Source organism: Lissotriton helveticus, chromosome 1_2, assembly GCF_964261635.1.
Source record: "Lissotriton helveticus chromosome 1_2, aLisHel1.1, whole genome shotgun sequence".
Taxonomy (NCBI): Eukaryota; Metazoa; Chordata; class Amphibia; order Caudata; family Salamandridae; genus Lissotriton; species Lissotriton helveticus.
Genome location: NC_136058.1, coordinates 173,634,179 through 173,658,586, shown reverse-complemented (window position 1 = coordinate 173,658,586; position 24,408 = coordinate 173,634,179). Strand labels below are relative to the sequence as shown.

Below are 24,408 nucleotides of genomic sequence, written 5' to 3'. Positions count from 1 at the left end.
TGTTTGATGACCCCTTTGATCATAGGAAGAATTTGAACAGACCTTTGTGATTGTTCAAACGTATCTAATAACAAGCATTTGCAATGCAATAGGTCTCGCATTTACACGAGTTTGAGCTATTGACATTGCAAATAACAATGCCTTTTATTTTTGTTTTTAAAACATAAATAAAAGGCATTGTCATTTACAATGTCAATAGCTTAAACTTGCGTAAATGCGAGACCTATTGCATTGCAAATGCTTGTTAAATACAGTTCTTTATTGGCATTTCATATCGGTTATGGTCAGGTCAATTATAATGCATTATTAAAATACAAATATATGGATAGCAAATAGTTCGTATTCGCCGATATATAGAGGCTATGACAACATTTTAGTTCAAAATAGGAAAAATGAAGCTCTGGTAGGTCATTTATCAATATTACTATTTGTTAGATAATTCCACATTTACAATATTAGAAGACAGGGCTTTAAGTGGGATGAAAAAACTGTGGGGTCTCTCAAACGGGCGTGGCCAATGTAATTAAGGGTGTAAAATAAAAATCTGTGCTAAGCAGTGTGCCGCCCGACTTGTATCCTGCTGTTTCTGTTATTGATTCGAGATATGATACAACAACTAACATCATACCTACAACAAGTCAGGACTATTAGCTTTGTCAATGGTTGTTAGATGCATACGATAAATACCCAGCAACTATGGCTTGTATATAAGAAAAAGCTTCCACTTAAAGCCCTAGTGACGCCACGACAATAGTGCTGCGCCTGAGTTTCTAAAAGAGAAGGGAAACCCAGAGAAACAAGCAATGCCCGCTTACCACACTGCCCATTGGTACACGCTCCTCACGTTCCCCTTTCTTATACTTCAAACTTGCTGGGGATTATGGTGGGGAGATCAGACGTGATGACCATTCAGTCCGTGGCTTCTCTGCTGAGGTGGCAGCAAGTGTGTCCACCTCAGCAGTGAGTCTTGATGGACCCTCTGCAGCTCCCTGTTCAGCACCCTTCTCTGCTATGCCTCCACTTTTCACACGCCCCGGGGGCCTCTGGCACTAGTGAACGGGCTCAGCAGGGAGGGGTGAAGTGGGTGGGGGTGTGTGTGTGTGTGTGTGTGTGTGTGTGTGTGTGTCACATACCCTGAATCAGCCACCTACCCCTCTGTTCCTTCCCCCACTGCATAAGAGACTGTCTTACAAGCAGGGCCAACAGAATTGTGCGAGTCTGGGTCCTGGGCATTTTCTGCATAATAATGAGTTTGCCGCACAATCACCAACAGATGCACGAATTGCAGAGTTAAACTGACAGGTGTCTGTTTCTTTCAAGATCATAATTTACAAACAGCTGTAAGATGGTTGTACTTTGGTATTGTACTGGCACCATAGGGGTACATATCGGACAGGACAGAATTACTGAGGACAACACACAGGCATAACACCTCCACAATAAGTACAGCAATATGCTGCATTCTGTGTCCTATATTGCCACATTATGTAGTCCATGCCGCACAATTTGGACATGTACCGTTCATTCATGCCATTGGCCCCGGCTAGAGGGTAACCCACTAACCCTCATTAAAGCCCCCTCCAACAAGCCCATATATTTACTTGGTAAATAGCTAATATTCACCCAGGCAGGTTAAAGCATTGATGGAAAGATTGGGTTGGACGATTAACTCCCATCGCGTCTGGGTGAAGGGTCACTGACCCCCAACGACCTCTGCACTGGAAGAAAAGGGAGTCTGAGAACCCAAACTAAGGTATCACTAGCCGAATGTCGAAAAGTTTCCACGATTAGGAAGTCGAGACGGTTTCCTCAGTCAAGTCCACGCTGGTGACGTGTACGAGCGGGGGTGGGGGGTGTCCCACTCCAGAAACAGTTTATTAATCCGTCTAATAGAGGGCCATGAAGCCATCACCAAAGTCCTGTGAATTAAAGCAAAAATACAGGAAGAAATATGGGTGCATTGAAGGCGGCGTGCCTGGGAAATTCGGGCTCGAATCCCGGCTTGCACATTGAAACCAACAGTGTGAACCTGGTCAACCACTTCACCTCACCGAGCAGTGCGTTTTTAATTGGCAATTTTGGGAACATTTAGAAGAATCTGCGTGTGCCATAAAAATGCATAATCACTAAGAGGTAACTCTCTAATTAAATCATTGCGTAAGTAAAAAATAAAACGTGCTTTGCGTCTGCCAACCGTATCAGGACCCATCCCATGCCTGTATAGCTAAATTTACGTTTAGAAATGATATTGAAAGATACTGGCTGCAAACATTTTTATATAAATGTACCAATCTTAAAAACATGTTGAACGAATACATTAAAATATCCTTGAGTCCTACACCTTTAGAAAGGATCATTTACGTGATCGTGCTGCTTGATACAGCGCCACAAAGGCGCAGTGCTTAGAGGCGATAGCCGTTCTGCTTCTAACCTCATCCGGGACTTGGATTCAAGACATACGGGCCGCACATCGATTTCTGCAGCAGAGGCATTTCACTCTAGGAGCTGCTTCATATAGCGCCTCGCGGCTTTCGGCGCTAGTCACGCTCCGACATTTGGAGTAAAATTATTTGAAAAAGCGTCACGCAGAGGGTCAGAAGGGGCTGAACGAGCTGTGCATTCCACCCTCGCCCACAGACCTCTTCACCACGTGCATGGACCACCTGAGCCATTACTCCACGCCCATCACATGTGAAACATAGCGCCTCGCAGGTCTTACCCTGGGAAGGTGAGGGATTCGCCGGTCTCCTTGTTCCACGCCGAGGGGCAGCTCATGGTCGCTGGTTCCCCGTCTCCTTCAGGGCCCCCGCTCTAGAACCCGTACTCTGGAACCCACACTTCGGCTTTCCGCTCTGGAGTGGGCACTGTGTGTCCAGGCGCTAGGACCCGTACTCTGGTACCAGATCCGTGTCTCTGTCCTGCAAGATGCACCCAGTATCTAGGCGCTACAACTCGTCCTCTGGAACCCGCACCCCGGATCTGCGCCCAGGAGCATGCACCCAGTATCTAGGCGCTGGAACTCGGGTCTCCGTCCTGGAGCATGCACCCCGTGTCTAGGCGCTCGGACGCGTGTTCTGAACCCCAGTCCTGATTTCCGCTCTGGAGCCCCGGCCTCTTGAACCCGCGCTTTGCATCCCGCTGGTACCCCGCTCTAGAACCCGGCTCCCTCGGAGGATGCTCCCGCTGCCGAGACGAGGCGCTGACTGCCCCTCTCCGCCGCCGGTGCAGACTCCATGGCAGGGGGATGTTGCAGCCAGTGAGGAGGCAGGACCGCCGAGGGGGGGCTGTGAGAGGAGGGGGGGGGGGGCTAGGCGGCTGCACCAGCTCTGGCGCTCACTGATGGAACGAGCAGAGCAGGATCACTGTCAGCATGGCGTGGGGAGCCGGGATTTAACCCTCCCAGACGTGGGGGTGGGATGGCTGGGCGGTCCCAGCTCCCGCCCCTCCCCGCGGGTGTCTTTGTTACGCACTCTGCAGTGCACAACAGCTGTAATAAGAAAGCAGCAATGTGATGTGCACATACGAGGACGTCACATGTAATAATAAATCGGTGTTATGGTAATCACAGCCGTGCACATCAGCTGTAATAAAAACCAGCACTGCGGTGTGCACAGCTGTGGATATTAACTGTAATAAACAAGAGGAAACAAATGGTGCATTGCAAGAGGTGCTGTTAAACAAGCCCATCAGAGGTCCGTGAACTCTGCTGCTTCCGTCTTTTGGCTCTGCAATACCGGCGGCGTGGTCTGCGGCTCGCGCACTCGCTCGTGAAAGCGTGCTCGTCATCGCAGAGGAAACGTAAAAGTCACGTGAACTGTTCACGAGGCGCGCGTCGTGATCCGATTCTTTCTGCCATGCTGTCTACGGCAGAAGCTCAAGCGCACGACCTAATCCCATTGCAAAATGCTGCGCGTGGCCAGCTCTGGTCTCCACTCGTTGTCGGCTGAGCCGACAGCTATAGTTCTCGCAGCGAGAACGCACTTTCGCAAAGGCGAGTTCTAAAAAATCTTCCTCTGCCTCATCTGAATGCATAGTGACCCCATGATAAATGGCAGCCCTATTCAGAAAGTGCCCAAAACCAATATTGTCTTCTGGGGGAGAAGGTTTTGATGGATATGACTGTGGGTCAGGAATGTCTGGCACATCTTGTGGGTTTGGGTACTCCCAATCTGGACCATCAACAGGGTAGGGAAAAGGCTCATCTTGTCTACCCCTCCCCCTAAGCTATACTCATTATCATTTTGAGGTGTATGTGGTGAAGAATGAGGAGGAGAGTGATCAGGAGAATTTTTAGGTGAATTGTTAGGAGGAACAGGAGATGAAGGAGAAGGAAGTATAGGAGAAGAAGGGTGCATAGGAGCTGTGGCAGAGCCCTTCTTCTTGACAGGCACTGCAGGTGTAGGTGCTGTGTCTAATTTCCTCTTCCTGTGTGGTGTAGTGGATACATGACCTGTGTTTGGGTCAATGTAGATCTTCTTTTGTAGAGATCAGGTTGGAAAAGTTCTTCTTTGCCGGTGCCGATTTTTTCGGTTCCGGGTGTGGTTGCTGCTTATCTTTAGCCTTAGAAGTTGTAACAGTGTCCTTTGGCGTAGATTTCGGCACCAAAGGTGTTGTTTTCAGAGTTGTAGGCTGTTTCGAGGGCTTGGGCGGATCGTAATCAAGCCTGGAAGGTTTCGCTATCGAAGATATTGGCTTCGGAGTGGAAGCTGGTCTGGTCGGCTTCGAGGCGTCAGATGCTGGCTTCATAGTTTTGACTTTAGAAGTCGACGGTTTTGGAGCAGAGACTTCTTTCGGTGCCGAGGTAGCTGGTGGGATCGGCATGTGCGGCTTGCTCGTTAAGGAACTACCGGAAGGCTTAAGTATTTTCTTCGGAGCCGGGTCCGATGGCAGGGCTTTCGAAGTGTGTTTTAGGTCGCGACTGGGCCCGGAGGCGGAGTGTTGACCTTTGCCTTTGATTTGGGTGGTGGGTATGGGGCCGGGGCAGTTGTACTCACGCGCTGACCCGATGGTATGGAGTCATCTGAGTCGTCTGCCTCTGATACGATTTGGAGATTGTCTGAATCTTCTTTGGGCACAAGTGGAACTTCTTCGTCGAAGATATCCACCGGTTACGGGGCCAATATCTGCATGTCGTGTCGACGGGCCCTCCGATCTCGAATGGTTTTCTTGGATCGAAAGGACTCACAGGCTGTGCATCTGGATTTGTCGTGTTCTGGCAATAAGCACAGGTTACACACCTCGTGATGGTCAATGTGTGGGAACTTTGCTCCACAGTTGGGGCATCTTTTGAATGGCGTTCTTTCCATGAGGTGTAGGCCTCACAGCGTGGATAGGCCCAATGGCCCGCGTCGATGACCGGAATCGAGCTGATGGAGTCGAGACGATGTTTGTCGATATCAAAAGTAGTTTGGTGAAGTTTGGATACATTTTTAAGCGTCAAAGTACTTGAAAAGTAGATTTCAAACCGAGCGGAAAAGTTTCATCCGAACCCAGTGGTGAAAAAAAATCTAAGGATGGAGCCGATGCCCATGCGCACTATCGTCCAAGGGAGGAGTCACCTATCTCGTGACTACAAATACTTCTTCCAAGACGACAACAACATGCAATCATCCGAGCTCAACACCAGGTGGCGATCTAATGCACAGTGTAAGATCTGTAGCTCATATGCCTCGAACATGCTATTCTTTTTTCGAGTACAAGAAGCAGTCTAGACCACCAGACTTCTGTAGCCATAATCTCTTCTGCTGGTACCAGCTATAAGTGCATCTTAAGGAATGGCTTCAAAAACTTGATAGTCACTGAGAAACAGATGATGGTGATTTGTAACATGTTTTTTGCCATGAAGTCATAACCTTTGAGCGCTTCAACAATAAAAACCTTGACTCTGATCTTTGGTGTGAAGTTGAAACTCCTTGATGTTAAGCACACTCAAGTCAAATACTGTGATATCATAGGCAATAATGTTGATAACAACGGAGACATTGATTTTGATGTCAAACCTCTCACCTCCAAAGCTCTTGTCGGTGTTAAAGACAGTAAACAGTATGCTGTTGCCTTTAATAAATGCCTCATCGGCACACAGGAGTGGAGATCATAACTGGATCTGACACTTTCCTTCTTTAAGCCTTGTGAGGAGATTATAGAGAGATCACAGAAGGCACAGATAGAGAAACATGCTTCTCCTAAGCCTGGAACTCTGATGTGGAAGCCTGGCAGTAGATTCAGATGATTGTTTTGTTCGCTCCCTTCCTCTCAATTTAATTGCCTCTCAATCATTCTATCCTTTTGGCCGGGGCAAACAGTAACTTGGGGTGTCAGACAAGATACAAAATGTGTATGAGTATGGGGTTCTTTTCGCACAAAGAAAAAACATTTGAACAAACCTATATCTATTATAATTAAGCATGGCCAACACTGCGGAACCATCAGTCAGGTCACATGGTCACTTCAAGCACGCAATATTCTCTGTGATATACAACTATTCAATTGCAAATTTACCTTGGCAAAAAACTTTATTGTGTATCCCAGATACTTCACCCTTGGGTCAATAGCGGCATACAAGGCCAGCATTCTTGTGTTATGCTGTGCCTAAAACAATATACAACAAAGATAATTAAATTAGTCTGTTATAAAATACTTCAATTTACAGTGTAAAACTATAAAAAAAATTAAATCACATTGTCTGACAGTTGAGAACACTTGACACCAGCACATTTTAACATAGTTAAAGTACATATTATTGATAAACAAGATACAGAAGCAGAACTCGAAGTCTGTACCTCATAGTTGTCAAATGAACCTGAAATACAGAAGTTACACTTGTATGAAGTAGTGCAGATGAACCTCTAAAAGTTCAATACACAGGGCTTTAACAACAATGTCCAATTATGCTTCAAACCCATTTATGATAAACTACATTTATTTTCTTTACAACAGAAAACAACATGATTCAAACATACTTATGTTGCATTTTCATCATGTGAGCTGCAGTAAGATCTAACTCACTAGGTGGTGGAGATGAACGATCAATCCCGGACATCCTAGGCTGAATCACGTCATCAGATGGATTTGTTCACCAAAGTTGACATAACTAAGAACAGTGATTGACTCCTGAATGCCAATGTTAGGAGTGATACACTCCTCTCAGACATCTTTGGCCAATGTGTCAGGCTTAATAATAAACCAACTTCTTCCAAATAAACATGCTTTCCAGCAGATTTGCGGACAATCTGACGCTGGGACTTTCTCCTCTAAAATGCAATTGACACTCTAGGAGCCTAATTGGAGGCCTTGGCATGCAAAGTAATAGTATACACCACCAAAGCTGCCACCTTTGTAACCATTTATAATCCCCTTACCGTCCCAATATTTTCAAGAAAGATCGCCTATCTATTTTCCATCCTCTCTATTCATAAATATGATGCACTATCTTGAGATACTAAACCCATAAGCTTTGAATGCAGCCAACCGGACAACATTTAAATCTAATAAATAAGTTGCCAACACCAAACCGTACCAAGTGCACAAGTTACTTACCTTCGGTAACGATATATCTGTAAGAAACAGTAGTTAGTATTAGATTCCTTACCTTAGAATATCTCCAGGCGTCAGTCTGGATCCAGAAACTTTTGCGTAGCAGTACCCATGCGCGTCAGTAGGAGTCAGCGCCGGGATGACGCCGCCGGAGTACTTAGACGCCGCCCTCGCGCCCTGACTTCAGTTCTTATACACAGCTTTTCCGTGTCAGAAACGCAGAGCCATGATGAAAACAACACTGGTGCCATAAAACTAGGGCCCTAAAAAGGGATGACCTTAACCCTAGATATCGGTTCGCAGAACGGGGAGGATGGATGGGGTGGTAAGGAATCTAATACTAACTACTGTTTCTAAAAGATATATAGTTACCGAAGGTAAGTAACTTGTGCATTTGAAAGCAACAGGTTAGTATTAGATTCCTTACCTTAGAATAGATACCCCAGCAATACCAACCCTGGTGGTGGGTCTGCGAACCAATAATCACACCAGAAAGTCCTGTACAACGAACGGCCGAAAAAGCGATCTCGCCGGACTTGACTGTCCAGGCAGTAGTGTCTTGCGAACATGTACAGCGTGGCCCACGTAGCTGCCTGACAGATGTCTTGCAAGGGGACTCCCCGACACAGGGCAGTAGTAGCCGCCGTGACCCGAGTGGAATGGACACGCAACCCCACAGGAGGCTCCTTTTTAGCCAGTGCATAACAAGCCTTGATGCACAAAACGACCCATCGAGAAATGGTCCTTTTGTGCACCGCCCGTCCCTTCTTAGCGCCCGCGTAAACAACAAAGAGTTGATCATCCACCCGGAACTGGCGTGTGCAATCCAGATAGTATGAGAGCGCACGTTTTGGGTCCAGACGGTGGAGCCTCTCTTCCTCTTTCGAGGGATGCGGAGGCGGAAAGAAGGTGGGCAAGGTGATGGACTGCCCGATGTGGAAGGCTGTGACTACCTTGGGCAGGAAAGAGGGGTGGCGTCCGCAACACAACTTTGTCCGGATGGACAGAAAGGAAAGGAGGTTGTGAAGAAAGGGCCTGGATCTCACTCACTCTCCTGGCAGAGGTGATGGCAACCAGGAATGCAGTCTTAAGAGTGAGAAGACGAAGAGGACAGTTATGAAGTGGCTCGAAGGGAGAGCACATCAGATAAGTCAGAACAAGATTCAAGTCCCACCGAGGCATCACGAAAGGAACAGGGGGAAACATAAGAGTGATGCCCTTCAAGAACCTATTTACAACTGGGGACAGAAAAAGAGAGGGCTGATCAGGGAGCCTTAAGTAGGCGGAAATGGCAGAGAGGTAGCCCTTAAGAGTGCCCAGAGCAGAGCCCTGCTGGGCAAGAGAAAGAAGAAAGAGTAGAACCTCAGAAAAGGGGGCAGAGAGTGGATCCACAGCCTTTGCTGTGCACCATGCCACAAATTTGTTCCACCTGTAGGCGTATACCGATTTTGTGGAGGGACGCCTGGCTGCCAGAATCACATCGCAGACTTCAGGAGGCAAGTCAAATGGCCTCAACTATCGCCGCTCAATCTCCACACATGGAGGTGGAGGCTGGACAGGTTCGGGTGGAGGACCATCGTCTGCTGCTGCGACAGAAGGTCCCCCTGAAGAGGCAGACGAATCGGGGGATCGCCTGATATTCTGAGTAGCTCGGGATACCAGTATCTTCATGCCCAGTCCGGAGCCACAAGGATGACATGGGCCCGGTCGTGCCTGATCTTCAGCACTCTGAACAGAAGTGGTATGGGCGGAAAGGCGTACAACAGACAGGAGCTCCGCTCGCGACGAAAGGCGTCTCCGAGCGAGTGCCGTCTTGGAAATTCCAACGCGCAGAACTGATGACATTGTGCGTTCTCTTCTGTGGCGAATAGATCTAACCAAGGCTCTCCCCACTGCTGAAAGAGCTCTTGCGCCACGTCCGAGTTCAGACGTCATTCGTGATCCATCATGCACCGACGGCTGAGTTCGTCTGCCCTGGCGTTCAGGGAACCTGCCAGGTGTTGAACCACCAGGGTCACGCCCTGATGTTCCAGCCACTGCCAGAGGCGCAGAGTCTCCTGGCACAGGGTCCACGACCCCACCCCGCCCTGTTTGTTGGAGTACCACATGGCAGTGGTGTTGTCCGTGAACACCTGCACTACACTCCCCCGGACAGAGGTGAGGAATGCTTTCAGTGCAAGTCGGATCGCCCACAGCTCCAGAAGGTTGATGTGGAGCCGGGACTCCGCCAGAGACCAGAGGCCTCTGATCTCCACCACTCCCATGTGGTCCCCCCTGCCCAGGAGGGACACGTCCATCACAACTACGTGCTCCGGTTGGGGTAGGGAGAGGGATCTGCCGCTGACCCAATCGCGGTCCGTGAGCCATCACTGCAACTGTCTTGCAGTGCCCTCCGAGATCAAGACCTGGTCGGACAAGTTGCCTGATGCTGGGCCCACTGAAACTTCAGGTCCCACTGCAGAGCCCGCATCCGCCACCTGGCGAGATGCACCAGAAGGATGCAGGAGGCGTCCGCCCCAGAAGCCGCAGCGTCAACCTGACCGAGACTCGGGATCAAGGCTGAAAGATCGGAATCAGAGCCTGAATATCCCGAACCCGCTGTTCGGGAGGATAAACCCGAAACTGCGCAGAGTCTAGAACCGCTCCAATGAAGAGGAGCTTCTGAGAGGGGCACAGGTGTGACTTTGGCACATTGATGGAGAATCCCAGCAGGTGCAGGAGGTCGGCCGTAGTCTGGAGGTGGCTGACGACTGTCTGGGGCGAGCCTGCCTTAAACAACCAGCCGTCGAGATAGGGGAAGACCGACACCCCTAATCTGCGCAGATGAGCTGCGACCACCGCCATCACTTTCGTGAACACCCGAGGGGCGCTGGTAAGGCCGAAGGGGAGCACGGTAAACTGAAAGTGCTCGTGGCCTACGAAGTAGTATTCTAAGATAAGGAATGTGCACTTAAAAGTATCGACCAGAAAAAAAGATATAAAACATACACATAAAACTTAGTCCAATCATTGGCTTCAACTGCAGATATATGATCAACAACCATCTTAGATTTTACTTTTAGCTATTCATTTTTATTTCATTGTACAAATCCAACTCCCTCAGCCTGACCGTAACCCGAAAACCCTTATATCCTAATCATACCTATCATGTTAATGGTAATACTTTGGCCCTCAATAATGCTAACTTCTTTTTCAGTAAAATATTTTTACTTATACACCTCTTATATTCAGCAGTTTTAATCTGCTGCAGTGTTATGGTCTTACCCCAGAAGCAGTGCTGGCTTCAACCTCGTCAGGGGTAGTAAGCGCTATATAAATGCCATTACAATACAATATATTAGATTTACTTTAGCTTAATGTAATTTTAATTTGTTGCCTGAAATACCTCAATTGCATACTCATGTTATACAGATGGAGTGATCACTGTTAATTTATCTTTATTATTAATAAACCTTCAAGAATACTTACCAATGTGTTATATAAGCTAATATCTCCTTCCAGTAAACTTTCTCTGTGTTCAAATTTAACGATAGGCACTTTAGCGGTTGTTATTGGTAAGATGTTTCTTAAACCTAAAAATAAAATATTTTTTAAGTTCTTTACAGAGTTGAAAAACAAATTATGTGTAAAGTTCAGGTTCATAAAGTACAAAAGATGTACCTGGATGCTTCTTAAGAACCTTTGCTAGACCTTCTATTATTTCTTTGCAATTCAGTTTCTAAAAGGGAAGATCAAGAGACAAAGTGACTCAGGAGTGACATCATAATAATGTCACATACTAGCATACCAACATTCATTAACAGTAAAAGACTCTGAATCTTGAAAAGCAAACAAACTGGAGCATGTTTAGGTGATTCACCCTCACATCTCAGATGCGCAGAATCATTTCTATCGTGGAGGCCCTTGGATTGGTATTTCTTTTTCATAAGATCCACTCAAAACAGTTTATGAACATGCTAGTCAAAAATATCCTCATGGCTAAATACACTTGAATAACTACGTTTGATTTACTTTGCGTCGATTAGTATTACCGGTCCGATACCTAGGCACATGTGTATTACTTGTATTAGCCTAATTGTTCAGGTTCATGCTCCCACATATCTGTATTATTTGCTACATTTGTACTATTTACATTGTTTTGATGACCTACCTTCCCACTATGCTACCTCATATTTGTACTATCTGTAACATTTTTTATACTATTTACATTAACTTGATGTCCTACCTTCCTACTATGCTCCCTCGTTTTCCTACCCTTCCACCTGCCTTTGTAAAGCGCTCTGTTATCTGCAAAGATCTTGTTCGCGCTATATAAAACTTTCAAAATAAATAAAATAAAAAATATTCACCAGAGGGTGAACTATATTGCTGTCATCTAAAAGCCACTTAACTACCCATCCTCTCAATGTGTTCTCCAGTTATATATACCAGGTGCTCAACAATCCAAGTCTACCATTCAATATCAGTACTCCTCAGGTGTATGAAAATATCACTACTGCTAACATCTTTAGAATTCTTCTTTCACAGCAGAGGAAGCCAGTATCCATTTAATATTTGACACTATCTGGGTACCAAATACCCTGTATGATGTTTTGCATGCTCTCTAAAATCACTACTCTTGCTTCCCATGACAGTACCTACAAATGGTCTTCCCTACTCAATGTTGCAAACTACCTGTCTCATACATCTGTTGTTTGTTAACTTTTTCACCCTGTAGATAGTAATGAACACTTCCAGGTGCCACTACGTCTACTAGTATCATACGTCTGACCCCTAATGATAAGTACTATATAGTTGCCATGCTTAATTTTTCAGCTGGTTTCCTGTCAGCACACAAGAAGACAATGCCTATAAGTGGATCTTTCCTAAAAACAAAACTGCTGCCTTGCCCTAGCAGCTGCTTGTGTTGCCTATCTATGAAGATGCAGCTGAATGGCTCATAGGTAATTGACTGCTGAAGAAATATAATAGGGGAGTACTTTTAAAAGGTGACACATATATACAAAACTCTTACCTCTGCGTTTTCATGGCCTTCTAATGTCATGCAGATATCTAGATCACTGTCCCGGAATCCAAAACCATTTTTAGAAGAGCCAAAAAGGCACAGCCTGGCTTTGTCTGACCAAAACACAAAAACAAAACAATAAAAAAAGTGTTCCTAATATTCACAACATACTGTGTGGCTTAAGAATACTTTTCAACTATCCTGCAGAAAATTCTAATGTGAATACACTACATTACAATGCACTACCATTTTGTGAGTGGTCATTATATTTAGGTAAGCTAATATCTCAGGCAAAACATTTTTTCAGTTCAGCTGCTCAAGTGCAATAAATGTCTATTATTTCATATCGCCATGGAATGTGTCTGTAAAAATAACTGTCATTAAAAGCTTAAGTGTATAAACAATTTCATAAGTCTATTTTACAGAATACTAATACGTCAATTATTTCATGTATTGCATTATTAAGAACAAAAGCGCATTAGGTTTCAGGCTCACCAATGGCTAAGCTGATTAATGCTAAATATCGTCATCTCTGTAACAAACACTGATGCTAAGAGGTCAAATCTAAAAGCAAGAACTAAAAATATGCAAATTAACAATTAAAACTAATACTACAACCTACCATTAAATTCCTTCCTGATAAACCTTTCCAAACATGCCAGGATTTGTTCTCGACCATGCTGCTCACATGTGTGGGGTGATAACTCATCTAAGAAAAGACAACAGACCATTATTTAGTACTGAAAACTACACCTACTGACTTCCATGAAAAGTTTGTTTTAGTACCATCAAGAACACTTCTGATAATATTATATAATAGAGTGAGGCTGAGAGAACTAGAATCTCAACTCAATCTCTCCAATGAATGTTATACTGCCCAATCACGACAAAGCAGTTTTTAAAGGCAGGAAGAAAGCCAAACTATTGAACCTTAAAAACAAAAGGAAAAACCAAAAAGAAAGGTCAACTTCATGGGGGAAAAAGAGATCGAATAGAATAAATATTTACTTACCATTAGTAAATGGTTCTTATGAATACTGTATTTTTCCTGAGATTTATAATCTCTTAAATTGTCATCAGCCACATCACTGGGCTAGGAATCTGGTAAGAGAGTGGGAGCCCTAGAGTATTAAATCCCTAGAATGCAGTATGGCCATGTGATGCAGGCTGGACTAGACAACGCTGCCTAGCCTCTTCCACGCCAGCATACGTAGCTGCCTAAATACTAAACGGCTGAACAGAATAAGGAGCGCTGTAAGGGATCAAAAGTAAAATGGATAATCATAGAGGAATCGCCAAAGGAAACTCCGTAATCACCAAAAACATCCTTACCAAAAGGAATTTTTCTATACTAAAAGGAATTCTTCTATATTCATATCTTTGGAAAGAATCATTTACCATCGAAGAATTTCAATTTAGTGAATGCAGTACTGATTTGTCATACAGAAAATCTGTGTTACTAGAGTATGTACTTATCTGCTGCATCACTGGTTTACCAAAACAATATTCTGGCAAAAGGTTTTTTGATTTTTTTTATTAAAGTGTTTTCTTTGCCAACACTGTTTGGCTTACTTGTCTAAGGTCATTCTGAAAGTGAAAAAACGTAGACAACAATTATGGAAAGGTTCAAATACAGGACCATGACCCGGCCAAGAAGGGTGTTGAGATCCAGTTTCAATGGTATGATGGAACCTGGGAGAAACAGATTATTTTAAAAAACTCGCTAACAGTTCATCAAATAAATCATCCTAAGACTAGAATTTTAAAGTTAAAACAGAAGTAAAGGGGGGCGTGGCTGGCAGCCAAAGATGGCGGCAGCATCCTAGGCGAGCTCCGCAGTTGAAGCGGCCTCCGGTGAAATCCGTATATTAATCCGTCACACAAACATCGGTAGCGGGACGGTATCGACGCCCAGGACCGGGCGGCACAGAAGGGAACGATCGGAACAGAAATCCGACATCGGGAAGCACAGTTCGGAGCGCAGCCAGCTTGGGCCGCCGGGAGGTGTTGAAGCCGGGGAGTCGCCGGCAGAGGAGAACAGACCGGAAGTGCGACGGACTGGGCGAGACAGCGCCGGAAGTGCCCGTCCACAGGCGAGCTCGAGGCGACGGAGGACTGGGCGCTCCAGCATCGACATTGAAAGGAGGGGGCCGAGGATCGGTGGCCCGGACATCCCTGCGGACTACTTGGGAGCGCACCCGATCACTGTCCGAGGGCGGAGGATCCAGCGACCTTGGAGGCTGAAACCGCCATTTTGGGTGGGGAGTGCGCCCGAATCCAAGGTGAGAGACTAGGGGTGCCCAGTAACCACCAGCGCGGGACCCGCTTACACCGGCGGAAGACGGAGAGAGTCGTCGCATAGACCAATGAATACCCGGTGAGCGGGGGCGCACGTCACAGGCCACACATCGGACGGGGGCTGGGCTGCGGGAGTGGGGAAACCGGCACCTGCCCAGAATTACTGTCCGCAGCCTCCCGAGCCCAGACCCATCTTCTCGAGACCCCGCGCCCCGTCAGCTGCAGGGGTGTGGAGACGGGCCACGTACTCCCGCACAGGACTGTAGCGCCTCCCGCCTCGGAGCTGCTTCTCAGTGACGGGGTCCCGGCACATGGCGTTGGGGGGCATACTAGGCATACGCCTCATGAAACGGAGTCCTTGGTGCTTCCCGGCCGAGACCAGTATACCGCCAACATAGACACTGCCACACCCACGGGCGACGCCCGCCACCATTGTGCTGGTGACGCCGCGGCGGACTCGACTTCGAGGGACAGCCCCACACTGGCCCTTGTCGCGGCGGACGCCGCGCAGCGGAATAACCAGAGCTGCCGGGACAAAGCGGAACCATAAGCGGAACCATAAGCGACATTCAATAGACTGTGGATTGGCGACCGACTGGGAGAGGCAGAAGGTACGGATTATACCCACCAGTGGTTGGACGCTCAGCGGGAGACGAACTCAGTCACCCAGCAGACACTGGGATCAGCCGGCCTGCGGCACGTGCCGGTCGGTGTCTACAGGAGCTACTCCCCAACGAACTTGACACCTTTGGTGCAGTGCCACGCGACAAGACACCCCTGTGAGGCGCAACGGACGGGGCCACCGAGATGGCCGGCAAGGGACCGAAAGGCGGAGCTGCGCAATCCCGTCTAGAAAAATACGCATATGGCCAGAACACTTCCTCCCCACCAGACGCGAAGGCGCAGACGGGCAAGACCACGGATGCGACAGGCGGCAAGAAAGCAACCCTGGACGATGTGATGCGGGCCCTCACCCAGGTGCAAGCAACAGTGGGGTCGATCTCCGCGGAAATCACGCTAATCCGTGCGGACTTCGATAAAATGACGGAAAAAGTGAACACAATAGAACTAGTGACTAAATCGTTAGTGGAAGATGTTTCTGAGCTGCAATTGAATATGGAAAGGATTGCAAAGGAAAACAAAGGATTGCAAAGGAAAACAAAGAACTGCGTGACAAACTGGATGATCAGGAAGGGCGCTCGAGGCGCAACAACGTCCGAATAATAGGGGTTCCAGAATCGGAGGACACGAGAGCAATGGACTTATATGTAGAAGAACTGATCAAGCAACGCCTCCAGCCCAAGGGCCTCTCGGCCTTCTTTACAGTGGAAAGGGCGCACCGAGTCCCCGGGGGACGCCCAAAAACAGGCGCTAACCCACGGCCAATTATAGCGAGACTTTTCAATTTCAGGGACAGGGATGCGATCCTCCAAGCAGCAAGGAACTCTCCACCTATTAGTATTCAAAATTCCACGCTGGCATTCTTTCCGGATTATACGGCGGAGGTCGCACGGAGGAGGAGAACTTTCTTTGAAGTTAAAAAAGAACTCAGGGCGAGAGAAATCCCCTACTCGATGCTCTTCCCGGCCAAGCTGCGAATAGTGGCAGATAACAAAACATGGTTCTTCGACAACCCAGAAATGGCGACAGAATGGCTGGAGGGTTGGAGGCCAGTGGACCGGCCTCGCCGCTCGGCCAGGTCGAGCGCGAATCGCACAGACGGATCCCGTCCAGGCTCTCAATCGCCCGGCGGAGGCAATGGACCGCAGTCGCCGCTGGCCGACATTCCAGAAACGGAAGATAACGAAGAGCAATAATGTCCTGAGATGGTCTTCCCGGCCAAAAGTAACGCTGACCTGAAGTGCCGCCATGGACACTGGGTGGAGAGCCCCCGTGCCCTAGAAAGGGGGCCGCCGACTCCGGAGAGTCCTTCACCCCAGCGAGAAAGTACTGTGTTTTTGGGTTGGGATCAGGCACTCTGCTAAGTTGGGGGGGCGGGCAGTTTCAGGTCCGTTAAGCAGGGGGGCAGGGAGGGGGGGTGTTGGGGGTTGGTTGGGTTGGGAGTTAAGACACGGTTTAATTGGTCAAGAGTGGAATCACAAGGCACGCAAGCGTAGTATAACAGGTAAAGGGCAACTCATTAGACCTCAGTCGCTAGGTCACATTGGTGCTCACAAACACAGACACTATGGCGCACACCGCACGAGCTGACACAGGGGTGGGAGACTCCATACTGAGCCACGTGCCTCCGTTGAGTCTTATGACCTGGAATGTGAGGGGCTTGGGGGACAAGGTCAAACGAGGTTTAGTACTACAGAGTATAAGACGATCGAATCCGACCTTGGTCCTGCTACAAGAGACACACCTGACAGGCACGGCAACGCAGGCCCTGGACAGAAGGGGTTACCGGATGATAGTCCACTCGGAATTTACCAAGGGGTCCCGTGGTACAGGTATCCTAATGCACCACTCCTCCAGATTCATAGTCCAATCCACGAAAACAGACACACAGGGGCGTTTTGCAGCGACACATGGGCAGTGGGAAGGGAGACAGATAAATGTAGTCTCAGTGTATATTCCGCCAGCGCTGCACACGATCGCTCTTCCGGAATTAGGGAAATTCCTTCTGGAACTGCCGGAGGGGGACCTCGTCCTAGGTGGGGACCTCAATGCAGTGGTACATAACACACACAATAGATTCCCGAGGCGAACCCAGTCTCCTGGGCCCTCCCGACTGCACGACTTTTTGGAGGCACAGGGCTTGGTGGACCTTTGGAGGCAGTTACACCCGGACGACCGACAATACACATATCACTCGGCGGTCCATGATAGTTTGTCACGGATCGATTATTTCCTAACATTAGGGCACGGACGTCTCACGATATCTGATGTACAAATTAAACCCAGGGGTATTTCAGACCATTCCCCGGTGACACTGGTCCTTTCCAATCCTGACCGTACCCGCAAACGCATCTACCCGATTCACCCAGGATACCTTAAAGTGCCTCTTGTGGCCAAAACGCTGAAGAGGGGTACGAGGTCCTACTTCGCGGAAAACGAGGGGTCGGTGGCCTCTCCCACTATCCTATGGGAGGCCTACAAAACGGTGCTTCGAGGACAGGCTATTTCCACTGTCACACACCACAAACACACGCAGAAACAGGAATTATTAGACTTAGAAGACAAACTTGCCAGAGCCAATGCTGCCCATGAGCTTGACCCGACAAGAGACACGCTGCATACGCTCCGGCTGCACCAACAGCGCCACACAGATCATATCCGCCGCGGGGTGGTAGGCTCCATAGCAACGACGGCACACAGAGTATACGACGTAGGGGAAAAGGCAGGTCGGCTACTGGCCTGGTTAGAGAAAAAACGAGGGGGACAAAGGGCCATACTGCAATTGAGGGATCCTGCGGGTGTACTACAATCCCGTCCATCACGGATAGTTGAACTCCTGGCGGACCACTTTCAAACAGTATACTCCCCAGAAATCGAGGTCACACGGGAGATGGCGGAAACGTCCCTCGTGGGGATACCCACTCGCGTCTTGTCACAAGAACACCGTGACGAGTTGGAATCTGACCTGTCTGTCGAGGAGATACAATTGGCGATCGCGGCGCTGCACTCGGGGAAAGCGTTAGGCCCCAACGGGATACCGATCGAATGGTACAAAACCATGTCGGAAACGCTCGCTACGCCCCTACTTCACATGTTTAAGGATTGTCTAGAACAGGGACAACTGCCACCTGACCAGCGTGCGGCGACCATAATAGTAATACCAAAACCCGGCAAACCACCGGAAGACTGCGGGTCATATCGCCCAATCTCCCTCCTTAACGCGGAGAGTAAAATCTTGGCGAAATTTTTGGCCAACAGACTGTTGCCCCATTTGCGACAATTAATTCATCCTGATCAGTCGGGGTTCATTGCACAAAAATGGGTGTACAAAGTTCCCCGGGAAGAGTGACGGAGAAGGGTGTGTGTGTGCTAGTGAGTGGGGGGAATCCCCTTGTTGGAACTAGAACCCTCACACACCCAGCAAGCTAGGTGTCATGCTTCATCATATGGGCTCTGCTCCTCGTCAGACTGGCGCTGCAATGTCTGACGGGCTCCCGGAACCGGGGCTCTTTATCGGAGATCTTTTGTTCCCGCCATATGGTGAATGTGTGTGAGAGGGCCTAGGGGGTGTGGTCGTGACGTGAGTGCTAGATTAAAAAAGGTGAGTCAGTCCACAAACTCATTTTATTACTGTGGTAGACCCCCTTGGTTAAAAACAATGGGTGGTGGTGTATGAGGGGAGAAAATTTACCCTAAAACTATTGGAGTAAACTAAACTACTACCCTCAGTTATTGGTCAACATGTTTCATGCCTGATGGCAATTCTTCAGGACCTAGTTGGATTGTACCACACGGTGAAAAAATAATAATAATAAGTAAAAGTAAAGGGTCAAAACTTGCAGAGAGGTATACGACCTTGTTTAGTCAATAATACCAGGTGCAGGCCAATCGGTCCTGCTGCAGTATAGTAACCTGTAAAAATGAAATTGAGGCCATTATACAGGATAACTGCACTAGTGAAGTTTCACTTCAAAAGAATAGTACAAGCACACACACACACACACTAACCGTGCTTAGAAAAAACCTAAAAACCCATTTGTTTCCCAGCTATTAATTGTCCTCCCATCCTTGGACACTGTCTCTTACTCTCTCTCTACCTGCAGTTATAGCGCGGAGATACCCCTTCGGGGGTCTAGTCTGGCGCTCTATAAGCATATAAAATAAATAAATAAATAAAATAAATAAACATACAAAACCGAGCATACACATTGTAAATAATTGGTAAATCAATGATGTGACCAACTAGTTCATGCCATTACATGCATCGGTGAAGGGTGAGATGAAGAAACAAATTAAAAACAGTGCTGGGTAAAGAGAGGAGGGCTCTCTAAGTAACCTTACCCTAAAAGGTTCCCTGACGGACCTCGCAGTCTGCTCCCGTGGGACCGGCTGGGGAGGTATGGTACCTATTTTCAGGGAATGGTGGTTACTTAGTCATTGGTAATTCTGTCGTTAAACTTCGCTGGAGTATAGCAGTCCAGGAGTTGCCTAACCATATAAAATGGGAGACAGGGTAAGGTAATGTACCTTCCTTCGTATCCCGGGCACCAGAGTCATTCCGGTATGACCCCATCTGCCTCACTCGGCCAGGGCAGCACCGATAGCGAGGCAGGAGCAAGCGCCGAGCCCAACGCCCGCCGTGACCGCGCAGCGCCCCAGATAGAACATCCGGTACCCAGCGCGAACCGGCAGGGCAGTCGTGTCCGGCAGCCGCGACCACCTGCTTACCAGGACCGCGAGCTGCACCGCCGTGCAGCCAGAAGCGGCGAACCAAAGACCCACACACTCGAGGGTCCGACAGAGAAGGCACAGCAGAGCTTACCTGGTTGAAGGTCGGCGGACAGGGGCGGCTGTTTTAAGAAATCCTCACCTTCGGCGGCAGCTACCCCACGAGCAGCGTCAAGTTGTAGACGCAGAGCAGCTGGTGATTGACGGGGTTCATGCCTCACAGGAGTACGGCGATGAATCTCAGACGATTGCATGGGGTGCTGGCGCGGGCCCCGCTATTGTCGGAGCCTGCGGCGATACTCTCGCTTGACGCCAAAATGGCGTTTGACTTGGTGGAGTGGCGCTACTTGTTTGCGGTGCTGATACATCTAGGTTTTGGCCCGAAATTCGTGACTTGGGTTAAGCTCTTATACACACGGCCGGTTGCAAGAGTGGCAGCGAACGGCCACCTCTCGAGGGTAATTCCTTTAGCGAGAGGCACGAGACAGGGATGCCCACTCTCGCCGTTATTGTTTGCCTTAGTGCTGGAGCCCTTAGCCACTATCATTCGGTCCACCCAGTTACTGCGCGGCATACAGTGGGGGGAAGGCTGGGAAGATAGGGTGTCATTGTACGCCGACGACATGCTAATTTACCTAACTGACCTGGTAACGGGTATTCCGGTGTTGCTTGCTTTGTGTGAGGGGCATGGGAAGTACTCGGGATATAGGATTAATTGGTCGAAATCAGTACTTTATATGATACACGGAACGCCGCCGACCCTGAGTACTGATTGCCCGTTGATACTAGAGACCGCCTCCTTCAGATACCTAGGGATTCAAATTACACAGGATCACGCGACATTCCAGGACTTGAACCTTAAGCCGCTGCTCGATAGGTTGAAATCGGACGTGCGTCATTGGAAAACCCTCCCGTTGACGTTACTAGGCAGGGCGGCCCTTTTCAAGATGCTGGCATTGCCTCGCTTCTTGTATGTCCTAGAGAATACGCCAGCGGTGGTCCCACCAACATTCTTTCGGCAAGTGTCCGCCCAACTGTCAGGTCTACTGTGGGGCAATAAACCGGCTTGGCTCGCCCAGACGAAGCTGATTAGAGACTGGTATAGTGGAGGGATAGCTCTCCCCAATCTGGAACTATACTATTGGGCAGCTCATCTCAAGGTGATCAACCAATGGATACATGGACAGCAGGATGACCCGGCTTACCTAGCAGACAGGCGCCAGCTAGGCACAAACACCCTTTTAGCCCCACTCTATAACAAGGGCCTGACGGCGAAACTAAGTGGCCCAACCAAACACACAGTAATGTTATGGCATAAAGCCCAAACACGACTAAAATGGGAAGGAGTGATTACACGACACACACCCTTGTGGGACGCCAAAGCTCTGGGTACACTGAGGCAGAGTAAAGGGTTTGATCAGTGGGATACCATCGGGATCTCTACGGTGGGGGACATGTGGACGACCAGTGGGGTAGTCTCCTTCGAAACGTTGAGGGAACAATATGATATGGGCCCTACTGAATCGTACCGCTATCTGCAGATTCGACATGCATTGTTGACGGCGATAGCGCCAGGTACTACTGTGCCGGAGTCGGCTCCGCTAGAGGACCGGCTACTTACAGACTACATGGAGGCCAGTGCCACATCCCTCACCTACCGTAAACTGATCAACAACCAACCCGACCCGTTGCAAAAACTGAAAGACAAATGGGAGGAGGAGGTGGGGGAGTTAGATGAGACAAACTGGAATGCAGCCCTGGCATCACCTAAAGAAGCTGGCATTTCGGCGAGATATAGGCTGGTTCAATTTAAAATACTGCACCGAGTATACTACACTCGCACGACTCTACACAAAATCCAAAGAGCAGATAACCCATACTGCCTCAGACAATGCGGAGAGGAAGGCACACTGTTCCACACCTTATGGTCTTGCCCCAGCATGGTGCACTACTGGCGGCGAGTGACACGCACGATCTCACAAGCTTTACAAATCCCACTCACACCCGACCCGAGGGTTTGTTTGCTGAATGTGTGGGGCCCGAACAACTTGACACCGCATGGAAGAAAATGGGTGATCATAGGCGTGATGCTAGCGAAGAGAGACATAGCACAGAAGTGGGGGGCACGCGAAACACCGACCCTGGCACAGTGGTGTAGGAACATGGACTTGCTTATGATGGTGGAGAGGGCGGTCTATCAACAAAGGATGAACCCACGCAAATGGAATAAAATCTGGTCCCCATGGAACACATATAGGGGGAATCTATGTGACCCACTGCCAGAAGATGAGGACTTGGACAGCTCGGGGGAGGAGGATGATTCAGAATAGGGGGGGACGGAAGGGGGCGAGGAGCGCTGTTAGGAGGGACACAGGGATCTAGGGCGCGTTATACTGCATATACTGACGATAATGACGAAATGCTTGATTTGAGACACACTTCCACTCAATGACCTTAGAGTTGAAAGTTCTTTCTTTAAAAAAAAGTTGAACTAAGGGTTGGCGACAGCTGAATGTTGAGGCTGCACCGACCAATGTGCAATCTTGTGATTATGCCTCTCTGAACGAAACAATAAAATGTTTTATAAAAAAAAAAAAAAAACAGAAGTAAAGAGTCAGGGAACAGTTTAAGTGAATGGTGAGAAATATACCAAGTCGACAGCAAAAAGAGAGATAAGGTGAAAACGGCCGGTGGTAAAAGCTTTGTACAGGTTTATAGCATCATGCCCCTAAATCTGATGAATTGCCTTATCCATTCTTTTCTAGGGCTCCACATAGTGGGGAGAACAAAAGGTGTGAATCATCTTGACCCACTCACTATAAGCTATGGCAGGTTCTGGAATGGCCTGAGGAAGAGATCTCAACCATGAGTAAATGATTCCAACAGCAGGATTCCTAATCTAAACTACAGAACTTCAGCCAATACCTGTTCCACATTATCTAAGAAACATTTTAACGCTGGGACAATTGTTAGTTTTCCTAAAGTCGAATTGGACGCCTGCTTTGCTATTAAACATTCACAGCAGGTGTGCTTGATAAAAACATATTATATTAGTAGTAGTAAATTTTCTCTGGAACTGACCACGGAAATGGAAAACCTAAGTGCTCAGAGAGGACCCAAAAATGCAAGAACCATCCCAATCACTGTCCACCTGGACGCCTCAGGTCTGAAAACATGAGCTCCTTATAGTGCAGTAGCTCAGTGGTGATCTAGATCCTGAGCTGGTACAAAAGTAGTTTTAATCTGACCAGGGAGACATGCCCTTGTGGCCCTGAACCAGTTACTTACCTTTGGTAAAGCGCTATCTGGTACAGACAATCTAGTCGCAGAATTCTCACTGACCCTCCCTTCCCGATCGTTCCACCTGGCAAATGACCAGGGCAGGGATGCCACGTGCTACTGCAGTGGCATAAGCTTTGGCCTTGGTAGAATGAGCGCGCAAGTCGTTCTTACTGCTTTTTTATCCGAAGCGTAGACGATCATGCAGAGCACAATCCAGCAGTAGATGGTTCTCTTATGCACAGCCTTGCCTTTTTGTGCTCCAGAGAACCCTACAAATTCCCCACCTGGTGTCCCTTGGTATGATCTATGTAAAAGCTCAGCGCTCTCTTGGGGTCCAAGCGATGGAGTCTCCCTTCCTTCTTAGGAAAAATGCCACAAATTAAGCCAAGAAAGTTTCCTGTGTCTGCAAAACCAACTTGTCTGGGAAGAAGGTGGTGAATCAGCTCCAGAAGGTTGATATGGAGCCGCGACTCTGAAGGAAACCAAGTGACTCTGATCTCTACCTCTCCCAGATGGTCACCCGAACCCCATCAGTCAACACTGTCAGTTTTGGGAGGCGAAGGGAAAGGGGTCTGCCACTGACCCAATCACAGTGCAGTGGCTACTACTGCAGATCTTTTGCAGTCGCCTCCGAAATTTGAACGTAGTTGGAGAGGTCCCCTTGATGTTCGGCCCACTGAGACATCAGATCCCACTAGAGAGCCTGCAAATGCCACCTGGACTGCTTGACCAGGTGAAGCAGGAGGCCATCAGTCCCAGCAGCCTCAGAGTCAAACTCACTGAAATCCAGCACCAAAGCTGACAGATCGAGATCATAGCCTGAATGTCCTGGACTTTGTACCCCAGGGGAAAGGAATGAAACATAACAGTGTCCAAAAAGTCTAAGATGAAGGGAAGCATCTGTCAGGTGTGACTGCGGCACGTTGCTAGTGAACTCCAAA

General features: G+C 48.2%; 1 protein-coding gene across 2 annotated transcripts in view; it reads right to left on the bottom strand.

Annotated features, from left to right (window-relative positions):
* Positions 1-24,408, bottom strand: part of TUT4 (terminal uridylyl transferase 4) — a 1,200,849-nt gene that overhangs the window by 483,082 nt on the left and 693,359 nt on the right. For both annotated transcript variants that reach the window (XM_078670586.1, XM_078670594.1), the window contains exons 17-21: positions 13,161-13,247; positions 12,548-12,651; positions 11,194-11,251; positions 11,002-11,105; positions 6,499-6,588 (exon numbers count right to left, since the gene is read on the bottom strand). In XM_078670586.1, the coding sequence (XP_078526712.1) occupies positions 6,499-6,588; positions 11,002-11,105; positions 11,194-11,251; positions 12,548-12,651; positions 13,161-13,247 (443 nt within the window). The remainder of the gene's footprint in view (positions 1-6,498; positions 6,589-11,001; positions 11,106-11,193; positions 11,252-12,547; positions 12,652-13,160; positions 13,248-24,408) is intronic.